The 18,669-nt window shown below is 38.1% G+C and overlaps 1 protein-coding gene across 2 annotated transcripts in view; it reads left to right on the forward strand.

The window, feature by feature from the left end:
• Nucleotides 1-6,324: 6,324 nt before the first annotated feature.
• The window catches only part of LOC129779357 (hemicentin-1-like), an 866,908-nt gene continuing 854,563 nt past the window's right edge, over nt 6,325-18,669 (forward strand). For both annotated transcript variants that reach the window (XM_055786770.1, XM_055786775.1), the window contains exon 1: nt 6,325-8,343. In XM_055786770.1, coding sequence (XP_055642745.1) covers nt 8,253-8,343 — 91 coding nt within the window. In that variant the 5' untranslated portion in view covers nt 6,325-8,252. The remainder of the gene's footprint in view (nt 8,344-18,669) is intronic.

Consider the following 18,669-nt stretch of genomic DNA (forward strand, 5'->3'; position numbering starts at 1 on the left):
ATAGTTATCCTATTTATAGTTGAAAATGCTGAAGTCGTCCACAACAAAGTGGCTTTAGCTGAAATCCGTCCTTAAACATAACCTAGTGTAATTCAATTACGACCGAAACAAAAAAAAATGAAGCGAAGTTTGAATCATTTGATCAACTTAATGACCATATTTAGTTTATTGTTTTTTGAACTACGTTTATCTATGGATTGTTGAATTGAACAAAACAAACTGAAACACCCGAATTCACTCAGAATTCACTAATCCAAAAACCAGAACGCTTTATCTTAATCTCATGAACGATATATGCCACGAATAATACATCAAATCTGATGTAGCAGGACCGGACTTTGGAGATTTTGGAAAGCATCTGAGGATATCTAAGTTGGTGTTGAAGCTGCTGGATTGGGCGAGAACTAAATCATAGCTTTTAGGACCATCTGCTGAATCATCAAATGGTGGAACGACGAAAGTTTGAATAAAAATTTCAAATTTAAATAAAAATATACCAATTCATTTATTTGGAATGAAAAATTCCTATACTATCCGTATCCTAACTTTATAGTAACTTCATGTCCCCTTTCCAAGCGTTGACATTTCTCCAGCGTTTGAGTTGCTGCCTTTTAATTCAATACAACAATTACATTTCTGGATGCACTGAAAATATATTAAAATGAGAGTTTTCATGTTACGCAACTTCCGTTACACCCCAATAAAGCGTTGTGTTTTACTACAGTGTATATACCTACTGGCTTTATGTGGATACAATCAACATCTTCTAATCAATACCCATGATACAAAAGCTGAGGTTATGCTTAAAAATTGGAAATTTCAATACAGATTTTCTGAGAAAAAACTAAGATAAACATATTTTTTCCAGACCAAAACACACAGATTTAATTATGGCAACCGTGATTGTGGAACGCGATTCAAAAAGCTTGGTGTGATATTCCGGTAGAAAAATGAAAATAATATCAACTATTCATTTGAAATGAATATGTTTTCTTTTTCACACTTTGCACTTTGAGTGCAGCACTGCGCACGCGAAATCTTCCAAAGTTTCAAACGTGTGCGCTACAGGACACGTTTTACGTTAAAACTAATGTGTTTTTCGTTGTCTACTGACCTCAATACATAGTAGGACACTTCGGTCTCATAGTATGGCATCACTGCTTGTATTATTCTACCAATTACAATATATCACTGCCCAAAATGCTCCGAAAAGTTTTGATGTCTGGATTGTTTTAATAGAGGACATTATACGAGTTTGAAATAATGTTATAAAAATGTAATTTCGAAAAAAAAAATTATACTGATTTTTATCTAAAATATGGATAAAAATCAATATATTTTTTTTTTTCGAAAACTTTTACGTTTACCTTGAATTGGGGCCGCGTGTGCAGTACACGGGTACTTTTTACCCTTATATGACAGATGGCTATGACATTATATGCTAGATGGGTTCCTGGCACCATCTAGTATAAGAATCAATCATTGGACCCTCCAGGTTTTTACGAACTTTTTGGCCAAAACACCATGACCGTCAAAGTGTTGATTGATGATTCCCGCCTATTTTATTTTCCACCGAAAAAATGTGAATAATGCGGAATATTTTAGTGTCTTTCTTTATTAATTTAATAATTTTGTATGTAAGTGTGTAATAAAACACACTTAGAATTCGAATTTCGATGAAACTTTTATTTCAAATTAAAGTTTGGTTTATGCCATTATGTGTGAAATACAACATCATTCAAATGTCCACCTAGAGCTTCCTCGTACACCTTGATCCGGAACAGGTAATTTTCGATGACTTTTCGGCACATATGGGGCGGTATCTCGGTCATAACTTCACGAATGTTGTCTTTCAAATGTTCAAGAGTATGCGGAGAGTTGGCATAGACACTGTATTTCGCATAACCCCACAAAAAAAAGTCTAGCGGGTTCAAATCGCATGATCTGGACGGCCAATTGGCATCACCAAAACGCAAAATTATGCGTCCCTCAAATTTACTTCGCAATTTGGCCATGTTCGGTCGTATTGTGTGGCACGTGGCGCCGTCCTGCTGAAACCACATGTCATCCGTATCCATATCTTCAATTTGTGGCAAAAAAACGGTTAACAAGCGGCCATAGCGCTCACCATTCACAGTTACCGTCTCGCTGTCCTCATTTTTAAAGAAATACGGCCCGATGACTCCACCAGACCATAATGCGCACCAAACAGTGACTTTTGGCGGATGCAATGGCCTCTCAACAATCACGTGTGGATTTTCTGAACCCCATATACGGAAATTTTGGGTGTTCACATAGCCACCGAGCTCGAAATGTGCCTCATCGCTGAAGAAAATTTGATGCGAAAATTCAGCATTTTGCTGCTGTTGTTCGTTCACCCAATCAACGTATGCCCGACGCATTCCATGGTCACCACGCTCTAATTTTTGTACCAGTTGGACTTCATATGGATGTAGGTGCAAGTCCAAATGCAAAATTCGCCACAATGATGTGTTTGACAAGCCCAATTGCTGAGCACGCCGTGGAATCGAAACATTCGGGTCATCCTCACCACTGGCAGCAACAGCATTTTCGGCCGAACGCACATTACGATGTTGCACAGGTTTCACAATATCCGCTACGGATCCAGTTTGTTCGAATTCACGCACTACATTAGCAATTGTGTGCTCTGTAGGCCGTCCATGACGACCAAAATCCGTCCGTAATGCTCGAAAAACATTTGCCGGTTTTTCATCATTTCTATAGTATAATTTAACAAAATTAACACGTTGTGCGATGCTAAAACGATCCATATTGTAAAGTGGCAGACATTCAACTAACGATATGACGCTTTGGTTGGTATGTCAAACGGTTGTCAGCGCAGGGCTGTATACTTTCGGAAACCCGAAATGGAAAGCCCTGTACTAAACAAATATTGAAATTTTGAAATTTTTGTTTGGGATTTATAGATTCAGTACTACTTTAATTCATATTTAAATGTGTTCCTACGGCCTTTTTAGATATGTGTGATTTTTTCAGATATTTTTCAGAGTTGCGCGGTACAAAACAATATTTTTTTTTGTATTTCCAAAGGGCTGGGTGGGTTGGCTGGGTAAGGGAGTGAAAAGTGCCCCAAACCAAATCACCAGTTGTATGGAAAATATTGTATCGGGTACTAATATGAAATTTTGACAGTAGTACCATATATTTGAGTTCTTGTATGGTACAACATAGGATCTATTGTGAAAAATGCACCTTTTCGTTTTTTTCTCGATAGCTTTGAGACAAAAATATGAAAAAATACTGAAAGTACATCTTGCTAAGGTGTATCGGTCAATATTTTAAAACAATTTTTTCATAAAAAAATCAAATACAGGTAAACTTCGATATAACGTACCCTCGTTATAACGTACCTTCGATATAACGTCACTCGATATAACGCACATTTTACCTCGATATAACGTATGCGTTTTCAAAGTCCAAAGGAATAATTTTTTGAATATTGTTTTTCTGAAACAACAATAAATTATCTGTATTTTGATACTAAAGCTTGTTTTGTACTTTTAATTAACCCCGAAGTATAACTGTTTTATGATTCCTTATTCTAAATGAATCAAAAAAACATCATGGAAACATCATGAGAAGGGTTGGCTTCGTCTTCTAGTTGAATTTATTCATTAACCTCAATCAAACAGCAACACAATAAAGTAATATTAGCTACGTTTATGAGTTCTTTACTATGCTTCGATACAGCGTACAACTTTTAGAGTAAAATGTACGTTATATCGAAGAAAAATTAAATTCGATTTTCATTTTTAATTTAAATAAAATTTTAATTTGTTTTTTGTATTGAGGTTCAGTACTACTCTAGTTTGTATTCAAATCTCTTCCTACGTCTATTTTAGGTATTTGTGATTTTTTTCAAAATTTTAGAGTGATTTTCTTGGTACAAAAAAAATTATATATATTTTCAAGCATTTCGAAATTTTGGAAAAAAATATTACTTTGAGACCCACTTTTGCTGTAATTTTTATTTGAATGCGTTCGTATGTGTTGTTTATCCCACATGTAGCGTAATTTTTCTTGAAATTTTAAGAGGATTGCGCGAAAAAAATATTTTTTTGGCCTTTGAGTATTTTTAATTCATTTCGAATTTAGAGGCCCAGTACTGCTCTTTAAATTTATTTAAATTTACTTTTTTATGTGTCTAAATTTTGTCGGTATATTTAGAGCATTGCGCCGTACAAAGATTTTTTTTTCTCTTATCTTAAAAATATATGAGATTATCTTTACATTGGATTAAGATGGTTTACCAAATTCATAGGAGTCAGCAGTATGATAGAGCTCTGTGAGAAAAAATGAAGTCGTTGTGGAAAGATCATTCGGATTAATGAGAAGACCATTAAAAAAAAAATAAAAATTATTTAATATTTTTTTTAATCTTACAATTGAAGACCACGAATACAATAAAATAATCGATTTCAAGAAAATCAAGATAATAATGCAGACGATGAAGAAAATTATTTTTGTGTCTCGCAATGCTCTTAAAAAATCAAGAAAAAATTACGCCACATGTAAACAAAAACAACGGAAAGGTTTTTAACTATAGATCCTTTGTTGTACCATATAAGGACTCAAATATATGGTATTACTGCCAACATGTTTTATTTACTTTTGTACCCTATACTATACTTTTTACTTCCTTACCCAGCCAGACCCTTTAAAAATAGAACAAAAATATTAGTGAGACCTTAGTGAGATGCACATTCAGTATTTTTTCCAAATTATTATCTCGATGTTTTTGAGGATGGCGTGAAATAAACGAAAAAGTACGTTTTTCACTAACCTATGTAAGCCACATAGAAGTTCAAAAAAACCGCCAAAATTTCTTATTTAATATCTCATACAATATTTGCCATAGAGATAGTGATTTGGTTTGGGGGCATATTTTACTCCCTAACCTGGCCAGGCCCTTTGCTGAAAAGTTTCGTTCGCACCTTTTATTTTTTCCATCACTGTATAATTAACAATAATAAGAAAAAATACTGATAAACTGACACATAAACGCTCTGTGAATGTCAGAAGATTCTAGTAGGATTTTCTGCCGGGCTGTTTCCGTTTCAAGAACTCCTAAATAGTCTGATTTCTTGTTTTGTCTTAAAAACCAGATTTATGTTCATGATTCTGATGTCGTTTGTTTCGTAGAACTGACATCATTTTTTCGGCCTGTAGTTGATACAAAACAAATTTGGAAAAATATGTTATTTTTATGTGACTCAAATTTTGAAAATTCAAAAAATATGAACAACATTTGTCTGTTTTGTATGATGTCGTTTCTTTAACATATTAAGGACCGCACGTTTTGGGGCAAACTTGAACGCTTCATTTGTTCGGATTCCACGAATGAGTTCGTTTCCTTCGATGTGGATGAGACGAAGGCGAGGCATCGGTAGGCCTTGTTAGATTCTTTAGAAACCAAGGATTTAACCTTCAAGTGTAGAAAACACTGGTTATTTTGTGATCCATCCGTAACAGACGGAACGCGAAATACGAGAAATCTCGTGAGCGGTCCGCAATGTGTTAATCTACACTAGGCAATTTCTCAGGAGTATTTTTTCTGTCACATCGTGCAATTGAAACCACGCTACCGCTGGCTGACGAACAGCGCGTAAAGCGGATAATTATAAAATATTGGCCATCCCTAGCCTGCGGAGAGAACGAACGATTGTCACAAGTATGAGTAGCAACAAGAGAGGAGACAAATGGTGGGCTCTACAGAGAGCCCAGATAATATCACTCCGCTCTTGGCAGCGGATACACTCATTCGCGCCCACTGGCCCACTCACACGGCTCAAACACAAACAACTCTCGGGTGGTTTGTTTTGTTTGTTTTTGCATCGCGCCTCAATGTGGTGCCGTGGAAAAGACGAAGGGACATGTGAGCGAGAGAGCGAGAAGTGCAGTGAGCGTTCGGGTCGGAGATAATATTGATTACGCATGATCGTCCCGTCCGCTGATTGGTTGTTCTCCGCGAGCAGAAGATGAAGAGAAGTTGTAAGAGAGAGAGCGAGTAATGCTCATTAGTTCTGAAGGGGAAAATTCTGCATTTCCGTGCATTTGAGCAGCAACAAGAAATTGCATGGAAAACCCAACGCTGAAGGATAATAGCGTCGGTGCGTGTGTGTGTGTGTGTGTGTGTGTGTGTGTGTGTGTGTGTGAATTACTGCACGAGTGCCATTGAGAGTGAGAACCACGGCTGGCAGCACTGGCCCTGTTTTCTGGGAACGGAACGAGGCTAACCGATCCGGCTGAGTATTCCGGTGATTTAGTTTGATTTCTTGTCTTCGTTTGCCGTGACGTAGCGCTGCCGTTGGGGCGTCTGAGTTCCGTGGTGTTAGCAGAGGTGTAATCGCGAGTCGGCAGCCGATTTTCCGCTGATTCAGAAAGCGCGCGGGATGAAAGTGAACTCTCCTAGACGACGGGTGCCAAAGCGCCACCAGACACCAGAGTCTAGTTTCCCATGAATAGTGGAGCCTGCTGGGTCGGCTTAATCCTGCGACAGAATATTGATGGGGCTTAATTCCTTGCGGGAGAAACGTCCGAAGGAGCAAGGAGTGTTGTGGGGGAGAAAAGAAGATTTTCATGTGCGACCAGTTTCCGGTTGGATTGCGAAGAATCGCACAAACAAATGCTCGATCGATTTGTGGTTTTCTGTTATCAGATCTGAAAAGCTAAGAGGAGTGTTATTCTCGGTTGATTATTGAGAATCTGACAGCTCTAGTGAGGGGAAGAAAGTGTCCTGTAGCCAATTAAATTCACATGTAATACCGGTAATGTTGGTATCGATACTGCAGTGATAATTTAAGAGGGCGGAATAAACCACCCAACCCTTCGACCTTCTCGTGGTCCCACGTGGTTCGATGTTTCGTGACAAGTGAGAAGGAAATAATACGATTCGGTCTTGGGCAGAGTGATATCAACCTTTAAGTGTCCCTGTAGAAACAAAATCCACAGATATTAAAGAAGTGAAAATCTTTACCGCATTATCCACATGTGGGGAAAAGTATGCTCATGAATATTCGGAAGCAGAGGGATGTGATAATTATGTTGATTGCATAAAAAATATATATATTGCAGAGTTTGTGTAAATCCAAACGCGCGCTGAAAGTGTGAGAAGAGGTTACGAAAAATAATATTTATTGGAGGCTTACACCTGACGAATTAATAATGACGTGTTAATTAACAATATTGTGAATTATTTTTCGTCCGGATTTAATAATTTTACCACGAGGCGGACGTGAGTGTGTGAAAATTTATGCACCGCCGGATTTTGTTGCCAATTTGTGCAGCCAAAGTATGCTGTTTTGTTTTCCCAGGAGGGAGGAGCACGGTTTTTCGCCTCTGTCACCACGAGAAAAACTGCAAACTGAACACCGAAACGGGATTATGATGAAATGAATGGTTAAGCTCGTTTAAGTGTTTGCTCAGTGCAATATGATTTGAATTTACCGCTGTCGAAAACAAACGAACGAGATTTTTTCTCCAACAACTGCGATTTTGCTCCCCTCAAAAAAAAAAAAAAGGTGGAAGTGCTTGCCGCAGCAGCAAAACGAACGGGAAAAATTAATGATAATCATAATCAATGTGTGAATATGCGGTGGGAATTGATGCTGAATTATTGATCGACCATCTCTAGGGTTAATCTCACTTTTATCTCGATTCGGAATTCAGTGGCCGGAAACGCCAGCGCAAATCCACGCGTTATCGGATTTCGACCCGCAGCCGGGCCAATACTTTGCAACCAGAAGTCAGAATTGTGCATAAGTTCCTCCTCTACATACGTATATTTATGTATGGCTTATTGTGTTTGAATCCGTGCATCGGCGATTAAAATAATAAGTGTATTAATGCGAAAGGGCGAAAAATCGAATTGAGTGAAATTTGGCATCGCCTCCCCCTCATTCGCGAATTCGAATATAATGTGTAATTATTGCAAAAAAATAATAATGCTTAAAGTGTGGGCTGCGTGAGGGCGTATTATATCCCGGTCGGTGGGGGTGTGGGTGCATGCGGTAAACATATCTCTCCCCCAAGGCGGAGATCGGAAGAAACAACAACGGGGGCCAGTGAAACGAAAGGAAAGATCAGTGTTTTTTAATTAATTGCAGCCCGGTGCAGGCAAACGATTCGGCCAGCTTCGAATCACATTTTAATTGAATTCGACAAATAACGTAAATAAATTGTATACACAACCAGCCAACGCAAAACCGCCGATGAAAACCAGTATCATCTCATCACCCAGCCGAGTTGTTCGACCATATGTAGCGATGGATTTCCGGAGCGGAGTGTTCGTGTTCGTTTACGGTGAGTGGAAAATATGTTGGTTGTCGGGATCGGATCCATACCTGGGTATGCAGCGGCGATCCATTCGGACCCATAGGGAGGTGTTGTCAGTCAATCCCGGAAAATATTTATTATTCATTCAAATTTATCGTTTTACTTTCAATGTAAGCCTCTTTGAGAAAAATATACAAACAAAATATTTAAAAACAAAAATCTTCTGTTCTGGTGATATATTTTGTATGGCTTTACAATCATATCCTTGTGAAATGATGTGTTATCGTGGTGCAAGATCTACCAGTTGTCTTTCTGTAAATCTGCCCTTTTCTGATGAAAAAATCTCACAAAAGAATAACATATTCTGGCAACCAGTGCACACTACCTAGGTTCATTCTAGGAGGAAGATATCTCTCCCAAACTTGTAGACTGGTTGGTAAGTCAAACTAGTAAATCCATGTTTTGTCACCAGTTTATGGATGTTTGATGAATGCGGCGTTTTCAAATGTATTCGATGGCCTTCATGCGATAGTAATTTGGAGAAAAAAACCATGTTTTTCAAATTGAATCTAGCTCCCAAAACAACGTGTAAGAGACAAGAATGTATTCGTCAACACAGAAACTTCAGCAGCTATCTTCCTCTCAAAGGTCGTGCCGATAGATCGTCTCATGTTATCAACCTGATTTTTTTCTGATTGAAACCAACTTTACAATGTTTCCATGTGCCGGTAATAATAACATGAAGTTTCCCGTTTTGGAGAAATTCCGTATAGTTCATGTCGAACTTGAAGATCTATCGCGCGGTTGACGAAAACCTTCGAATTGATTAAACAGATTTCCAGCCCCTAGGAAAATAATCTCTCTACTATAGATCTTCCTATAGATACTTCTAAAGTCCTTTCTATTGAATGTGGATTCTTTTTTATTTGTTAGTAAGAAGTGTCTCATGTGCTCCCGTGGCCGAGTGGCTAGCGTCACACCTAACATGCCGGGGTTTGGGTTCGATTGCCGTTCTGGTCGGGGGAATTTGTCGTCAAAGAAATTTCTCCGACTTGCACTGTGGTCACGCGTATTCTAGAGCTTGCCACTACAGAATGCATCCAAGGCGTGTTATTCGTTATTCGTGTTATTTTCATGAATGATTGTCTTTAACAGTTTTTAGTCGTTGATATATTGGACATCCACCTAAGGTTGCGGTCGTGTCGTTGGTGAAATATTGAGGAAAATGCATTTTACATTTCCCACCTGCCATGCAAGGCTATAAAAGTTTTAGATTACCGCACGGTTATGAACCATGTTTGTGGTAACAATATCGAACAATCACCTGGCCTGACTTGAAAGCAATTTTAAGTTGTTGAAATTAGAATGAAAATTTTTATTCGATGTTGTTTCAATACTTACTAGACATATTCCTGATCCTAACTCAACTATTTATCTATTGATCTTCTTGCATTTCAACCAAAATAACATTCAGAATATAAAATAGTTATCAGAGACTATTCTCGTTCAAGATACATGCATAGAATGTGTTATTCTGCTATACAGAACACACAACAGAGCCATATTGCATTCAATTTTTTGTTTGTTTTAGAAACGTGTTTATTTCACTCGAAAATTCATAACAATTTACGCTTCACAGAAATGGAACACGAAGCTCAATGATTGGAATTTTTGAGTAAATTATACTATCGATTTCCTCAGGGCGTAGTCCTAATTTTTTGTAATTTTGCCCTCCAGCCGAATAAATTCAGCAAGGTGTGGAACCAAATACATGTAAAGTTGTAATGAACTTCATTCTACATTTTATTATTTTTTTTGTTCGAACACACGTTTTGTAATATCATGATAATGCATGTGTTTAGACCTGGTAATATCAAAGGCTGCGTCGGCGTTTCTCATGATAGCGTCTGGCAAGTGAGTGTATTTCTCCTCACACCGCTTCTGATTGTTTAGAATCGCAGTCGTTCGCTCCCTACCTCTATATCGTTCGCAATTCATTCTACATTGAGATGGTGAACGTTAGGAACATTAGAAACATTAGTACCATTGAAGAAGAAGATGGAGAGTGTCGTTTGAACGGTGGGTGTCAACGATGAACTCCAGATTGTTGTTTCTTCTTCCGATCACAATTTCTTGCGTCACTGTGCAGTCGCCTACCATGACTCCAGCAATGTATTCAGCGACATACGCATTGAATGTATACATGTGTTCTCCAGTCGGTGTTATATTAGAATTGAAGAAAATAACGTGATCGTCACCTTGCAAAGCATGTATGATGTGAAGAATTTCAATAATCCATTATGTTTATTCAAAAAGTCTTCCAGCTCGCTGGCAATACGCATGACTTTAACCAAATTAAGGTTATTGGCGCATGTGAGGATGAATGTGTTCAATGAAGGGAACGTAGCGCCATCTGTCATTTAACAACGTGAATAAATTCGTTCTTTTTGAAAAACAAACTACGAGTCGATTATTTGAATTTTATTTATATCAAAATACTAAAATTGCGATTATAAATAGGAGATGGAGATGGGCCCCCTAATCGGTATTAAACATATGGGAATTGGTACCCTAGCGGTGTCATATATAGTTTACGTCCTATTCTCATGCCTACCAAGTTTTTTGTGCATAATTTCTTGAGAATCGTTCGAGCCGTTTCGGAGGAGTTCGACCACGAACATCGTGACACGAGATTTTTATATTAGGCTGTCAAAAAAGTCCTGCGGTATTTTTTTTTTGAATTTTCATTTGTTCATAAAATTAGTTACAATCATCTGTTTTAAGTCAAATATGCGCCGTTTTGTTCGATGACTTGTTCCCAACGAGATGCCAACTTCATAATACCCCTGTTATAGAAGCTGGCTTCCTTATTGGCAAAAAACTCGGATAGCCAATTTTCACAGGCCTCTTTTGTGGCTAACTTCTGACTACCTAGCTCGTTCAGGCAGGACTTTTTTGACAGGCTAATATGTAAATCGTTGTCCGTTCATCGGTCAACATCCGTTGGCAGCTGAAATAGTTAATAAAGTTAAAACTATTCCATTAAAACTTAGCATGTTTTTTTTTTGATTCGGCACCCATATTGAGTGGCGTAATCTTGAAATAGGACAAGTTGCTTCAGATGAAATAATGGAGGCTAAATTTCTTGAAACTGTGCAAATTTTTCATTACACAGCTTTGGGGTACATAGAACTATAGCAGACTAGCCTAGAAGGAACATAACAGTTTTATACAGGAGTCCATCCCGGAGATTCAAAGAGGTATTAGTAAAAAATCAAGCTTGTATAGATTACAGGAATTATAACTAGTGAGATAAATGAGTGGAGCAAATAATCCGTACCAATTGCAAATCGTTGTGGGAAAATATTTTTCAATAATTTGTTGATTGTAAGAATTCGTGAAGCCTACTGATTATGCTTTGTGTTTGCCTGGTAGTAATAAAATCAGTCTGAAGGATTTTTCTACGATGATCAATATTTGGACAACAGAAAAGTCATGGCATAAATTTTATGGTAATAGTCAATCAGAACTTTGATCTGAAATTTGAAAAAGTTTATGGTAAAACTTTCAAAAATCCTAATCTTCTTCGCAAAGTCTCTTCAGCATCTAAATATTACTTAGCTCCCAAAGCGGGTACATCTAAGAATGTTTGAATGATTGGACTTATTATCAGTTTTATTCACTCAGTAAAATTCTTCTAAAAATATAAAACAATAAATATAACTTTTTGTTGGGCTTACTTCTCCCGTTTTTATTCCTGAACTATTTGGTCAGCCTACGTAACCTCGCTAAGGTTATACAAATCCCGCGATTGTTGCAATCCACGCTTGCAAACTTTGTTAAATTGGAAGGGTTTTCTAATACGAATATACACAAAAATGTCGATGGAGGAGGGGTTGAGATATAAAAGTTTTTAATATTAAATTCGACTTTCGGGTAATATATTTTAACAGTACTTTCAAAGTGACATTTTTCCCAAATAGTATATTAATTTTTCAACAACTTTGTCAAACATCGTTTTTTAATCATACATCCTGATTTTGAGTTATGATTTTTTTGAAAAAAAGATCTATGATTTTGAATACGCTAGTCGTAATTTAAATTCTTCATATGATAATGAAAATTGTGATTTTGGGTAACTAAGCTTGAGTCGCCCAAATAATTTGTTATAAGTTTTTTAAGTTCTCATTTAGTTTGATACTACTTTTGATCGAAATTATGTTTACAATTTACCGTATTCCTTTCCTTTCTTACGTTGAAATTAACTGTGTATCCAAGCAGAGCATTTTCGCCATACAATCCCTACTGCAGTTATATTTACAAAAAAAGGTTCAACAAAACGGTAACGCAAATGCAATTTCTTCCGTCAGTTTTCAAATCATTACAACGTGAAAAATAGTGATTCCAACAAACAAGTCATATATTTGAGCCAATAGAATTGATCAAATGTTAGGTTGGTAACAAGTAATCCATTATTTTTGGGTGAAATTCAAAACTATTTTTTAAGATGCTTCTGATTGTCCGATTTGCCCGATATGCACCGTTTTGTTGTATTTTTTTTGCCCTTCTAAAAATAGCTCCATAATGTCCATAAATAGAAGTCTGGGTCCTAATTGCCGAAAAACTCTAGCAATAGATTTTTACAATCTTCTCTTGATCCTAATTTCTTATCACTCGGAAAATTTTGCAATGCTAGAAAAAGGTAATAACCGCTTGGTGTCAGGTCCGGACTATATGGTGGATGCATGTAGACATCCCAATTAAGCTTTCGGAACTTTGTGGCCTTGTGTTGTCTTGATGGAACACAACGCCTTTTACTGTTGATTTTGAAGTATTTTACTGTTGAAGTATCGGCACTATAAACACCATTCACAATTTCTGCAACCTGGTTTGAATTTTCGCATTTATAAGAGAAAAAGTGAAAACAATTTTTTTAATGTGAAATCAACGAGGCTAAATTTGAAATTGTATGATCAATTTTGCGCGAGATATTGATCACTAAGCCAGCTGCTGAGAAAATAATGGATAACTTTTTCCCCAACCTAATATTTAAAACAGCACTTTCTCCTTCGTTTCCTCGTTGATATTACCTAAGCTATAAATTGCGTGGTGTATATCCATGAAGCACGTCGTTTTGATTGTATAATCGGTTATTACAATTCGAGATAGTGCAGCTGAAGGTTCTCATAATCAGTTATATTGTATTACCTAACGTCAATTGGTTTTCTCTCTTTCGCATGGAAGCGTAAGAATAACAGAAGAGCGTTTTATACAGTGGGGGAAAATCCTATAAGCGCACTTGGGTTTTCTGAAAATTCTAGATATATAGTAGATAGAACCATTCCTTTTTTACGTAGTGATTTCCTAATGACTAAATGTGTACTAAATATGTTTGCACGAATGATGACTTACATTGGTGCAAACATATTTTTTTACTAAAACATTTTTAAAATTATGGTTATGAGAACATAAGCGCAACTGGCGTTTTAAATATTTTCCCACCAATATGTAAACATCTTGGCCATTTTTCAACACATCCTGGTAAGGTTGTAACGTGAGAACGAGTTAACCACAATCAGCTAAGCAGTGAAGTAGCGCAATTGAATTTGAATCACGATGCTGAAAGGAAAGTTCCAGGACGAAACTGAGCGGATATTAATAACCGAATTGAAGGATATTGGTTTAAGCAACCGGAAGATAGCAAAGAAGATCGATAGATAGCAAGAGATCGATAGAGGAGAAACAGTGGTTCGGATTTTTTTCAAGAAGGGCCCAAAATATGGCATCAGAAGGAAGAATAAAGGTAACTGCAAAATTTCAAACCGCGACCAGAATCGAATCATTCAGCTTGGGGAGACTGGAAAATTTAATGCTTCAGAAATAAAGCAAGAACTAGACCTTCCCATATCCAAACGACGTGTTTCCCAAATTTTGCGAGGATCTGGACCAGGGCTAGTTATTTTCGAAGCTAATAAATGTGATTGAATTTTATTCATACAACTCTCACTTCTACTACAGTCATTTTCGGTGGATTAATTTCAGTGTATCGGGGTGAAGTGGAAACGAAATATTCTCTACGCATACAGTAACATTGATTCTTTTGTTTCGTTCCTTTCCTCTTTCGTTCTCTTACAAGTATAAAAGCAGAAGCTTTCACTGACGATTAAAACTGCTTGAACGGGTTATATTTATTTTCATTTCGCATGTTAGAGGATGCTTGCTGCTTTCAAACGTAAGTTTTATTTTACCAAAATGGATCGTCGCGGACCGTGTTCAAAATTCTTCAATCACTTGTAAATAACATGTTTCTCTGTTATTTGGAATACATGATTGTTACAGAAAATGTAATAAAATGAAAGACGGCACAGATCGGACTATTCCTTTCTCGAGTTTTTCACCCTCTCTAAGGGTGAAAAGAATAATCCGATTTGAGCTGTGTTCATTTTATTATATTTCCTGTATCAAACATGTATTCCATGTTACGAAGAAGCATGTTATTTGCAAGTACACTGGATTCTTTTTTATGCGTTTTTTGCGTGATATTTTTTACGCTATTCGCTCAAAATTACGCGATTTTTTTATGCGATTTTCTTGAAATTACGCGATTTTTTTACACGATTTGCTCGAAATTACGTGATTTTCGACTAGGTCTGCGCTTTCAGCGTGCCCACGCAGAATTGCGAGCGCACGCACAAACGCATACACAACGCCGGAAGCACGCGCACGCACATACCATTGGGTGCACAAACGCGCAAACACACGCGCAAACATGCACAAACATGTGCACAAAAACGCAAGCGCATACAAACATACAAATGGACGCACAGGTGCGCACAAACGCGCACACACAAGCACATACACGCGCACAAACGTGCACGCGCACAGACGCACGCACGGAAAAAAGCACACAAATACGCACAAATACGTGCACACGTACGCACACACACCCACACATGCCCACGCACGTACACACGTGCACACAAACACGCACAAATGCGCGCAAACACGCCTACACATGCCCGCGCATAAAAAAAGCGCACACCTGCATGCAAGCAAAAAAAACAGGCCCAAACGCACGCGCACACACGCACACGAACACCCAAAAAACGCGCGAACATACACAAACACCCACACAAATACACGTGCTCAAACACAAACATCGGGCTGTCGAATACTCGGCTATCCGGACTCGAAGCTGACCGGTATCCAGTATCCGACCAAACTACTATCCGTTTCATCACTAATTTCACACTGACAACTAGCGCCGGTAAAAAATTACTCCTGCAGGCATACTACACAACCCTCACTGCACCGTTTTCATTAGTTTCAGTGAATAAGTTTCGAATGCAACAATGCAATTCATTTCTATACAAACTGCCAGAATACATGGATGTTTCAAATTAATTTCCAAGTGACGATTTCTAACGTTGCTTTTGTTTGCAGAATGAAAGGAATCAACGTGAAATGAAAGGAATATGTACGAAAGAGACGAGATATTTTTCTTATTGTGCGTGAAAAGAGAATAGATATATTTTTAGCCTGCATGGTTCTGGTTCTGTTCTGAGAAGCGATAGACACATTATTGAGTGACGATGTGCTAATTGAAGTGAAATTGTCAGGCCCTGATCTGGACATCTGGTTTATACGAAGAAGGCAAAGAAACCAAACCTCACCCCAAGGCACATTAAAGCAAGATTGGATTTCGCTAAACAGCACATGGATTGGAAGGCAGAGTGGGACGAAGTGATCTTTTCCGACGAGAAAAAGTTCAATCTTGATGGTCCCGACTGCTGCGCGTATTATTGGCATGATCTACGAAAAAATCCCGAAGTGAAGTTGAGCAGGAATTTTGGTGGTGGAAGTCTCATGGTGTGGGCTGCGTTTTCAAGAAAAGGGAAGACTCCTACCGCCACTATTTCGACAAGGATGAACTCCGACAACTATGTAGAGCTACGGGACAGTGTTTTGGTGCCATTTACAGAAGACATTATGGACGACAACTTCATCTTCCAGCAGGATAATGCTGCCATTCACGTAAGCAAGAAATCATTGTCATGGTGTTCCGAAAGAAACATTCAGGTTATGGACTGGCCAGCTCGTAGCCCGGATCTCAATCCCATCGAGTATCTCTGGGGAATCCTGGCAAGGCGAGTCTACAGTGGTGGACGGCAATTTGCAACAGTTCGTGTGTTGGAGAGATGTGTAAGGGACGAGTGGAATAAAATTCCACATGAAATGTGGGATAATCTGATTGAGTCAATGCCAAACTGTGTCTATGAAACTATTCTGAAAAATGGTAAACCAACCAAATATTGAATACTGTCATTTTCATGTATAAATCGTTCTTTGAGAATAAAGTCTGATGTGCGCTTATAAGAATTTCTACCTTGAAAACACGTTTTTCTCATTCTGAATAACTGTTGAGAATAGGATTGGGACTTTTCTTGGCAAGATAAACTTGATGTTCGAAGGTCATTTAAATTCCATGAAAATATTTTGGAAATATATATATCTAGTTTATCTTACAGCCAAAATATACATGTGCGCTTATAGGAATTTCTCGCACTGTATAATTCTCGGAAAGTAGTATGACCGGGACAGCTCTGTGATATTGAAATTTTCAATCGGATTATCGGCATAATAGTTGTATTCGACTTGGCTTAGCACCATTAGCGGAGATAAGCTGTTCAAAATCGTACAAAAACCACAAAATATAACTAACAGCAATTTTTAAAAATTGTGTTCAGCTGTGGCATTAAATTTTCCGTGGGCGCTAGAACACGTTTGACTTGATCCTTGTCTTTCGCCAAACCACACGGAATACATAATTTATTATATTTTAAAAAGTTATAAACATATTCAACACCCTCACACTCCAGAAATTGTTCAAGAATTGTTTTGACCCACGCACGTGCCCGTCCGTCCCCTCCATCCCAAAATCCAGGAATCGATTAAACGATGCCGACGGAAGCATCCTATCTGGTCACAAGGCTATTGGTCTCTTGGACCCCATCTGCTTATTGATTGGCCAAATATTGATGAGGGTTGAAACGTCCAACTTTTTTTTTGTTGTTGTTGCGAAGGGTTTATTCATTTGGCCGTATTCCACGCGAAGCGAAGGTTATGTGTTTTAGCCTCGCTCTCCCGATCCGGCAAACACACTCCAAGCCGCTTCCGGAGGGAAGCAGCTTTCAGGCATTCGACTTGTAGACATGATGAATCTGATTGTGACGACCGTTTTCCGCACCACTTTCTGCCACCGTCGAGCCGTGGAAATCAGTTGTAGCCAAGAGCCTCCAATCTTGGAGGGTTCGATCGACGCCAAATCATAATAAAAAGTGTTGGCTGTGATGGAGGGAACCGATAGCGGAGACAGCTCGTGAACGCGTAAAAAGTTGTCGGGTACCGTTCACTGGGGGATGCTTGCGACAGTTTTGATTCGCAATTTTGCGAACATATTTTGGGCGCTGTGCTGATGAACCCGTTGCTTGTAACATGAACACCTTCCGTCCAAAACAGTACACTTGTATCAATCTTACCCCAATGAACTGTATCGAAGGAGGGAAACAAAGTAAAACAGCCTTGCCTAACAGATTGGTTTAGTCGGGGAACAATGAAAACCTTTTTCGCGATTGAAAGGTCTCCTCGATTGGAGAGGGATAAATCAGCAAATATGCCGGCTGGAATATGCAAATGAAAAGAGAGGTCATTTTGTTTCATCGTCGTTTTTCGAGAGAGAGAGATTTTTCCGATGTGACCCTCGCGTTGCAAATTGATTTTTTGCGCCCCCGCAGATATTGTTAGGGGTTGGTTTGAAAGGTACACTTTAGGAAGGCTAGACAGAAGTTAATTCACTGTCTGGGTCCAATGCCAATTGAATATATTTTTTGTGTATATAGAAATCGTGTGTTTCTAATACAAAACAGTTTAAAAAAACGTTATATATGACTCGGAGGAAGTTCAGCCATGGAGACCGTATATTAAGGATAACGTAACGAATGTTGTTTTCCAATGCATCAACCGTCTGCGCTTTATCGGCGTAAACTTCACACAGTATCCCCACAAAAATTTAACGAAGAATATTCTAGTATTGAGCGCAATAGGGCTCATTATATGAATTTCATGCCATGAATATCCATGACATGTCCATGAAAATCGATTTTAAACCACTTAAATTCAAAAATGAAAATTGCGGAAAGCTCCTCTCCCAGGAGACATTCTAGATTTATTTTTGTAAATCATGTATGCGAAGTAGAATAGATAGTTGATATGTTCACTACAACACCCCCTCGAAAACCAATCAATACTGAAATATGCATAATTTCGGCGTTCACTGTGGAACATAACTGTATC

The sequence above is a fragment of the Toxorhynchites rutilus genome, chromosome 3, assembly GCF_029784135.1.
Source record: "Toxorhynchites rutilus septentrionalis strain SRP chromosome 3, ASM2978413v1, whole genome shotgun sequence".
In the NCBI taxonomy this organism is placed as follows: Eukaryota; Metazoa; Arthropoda; class Insecta; order Diptera; family Culicidae; genus Toxorhynchites; species Toxorhynchites rutilus.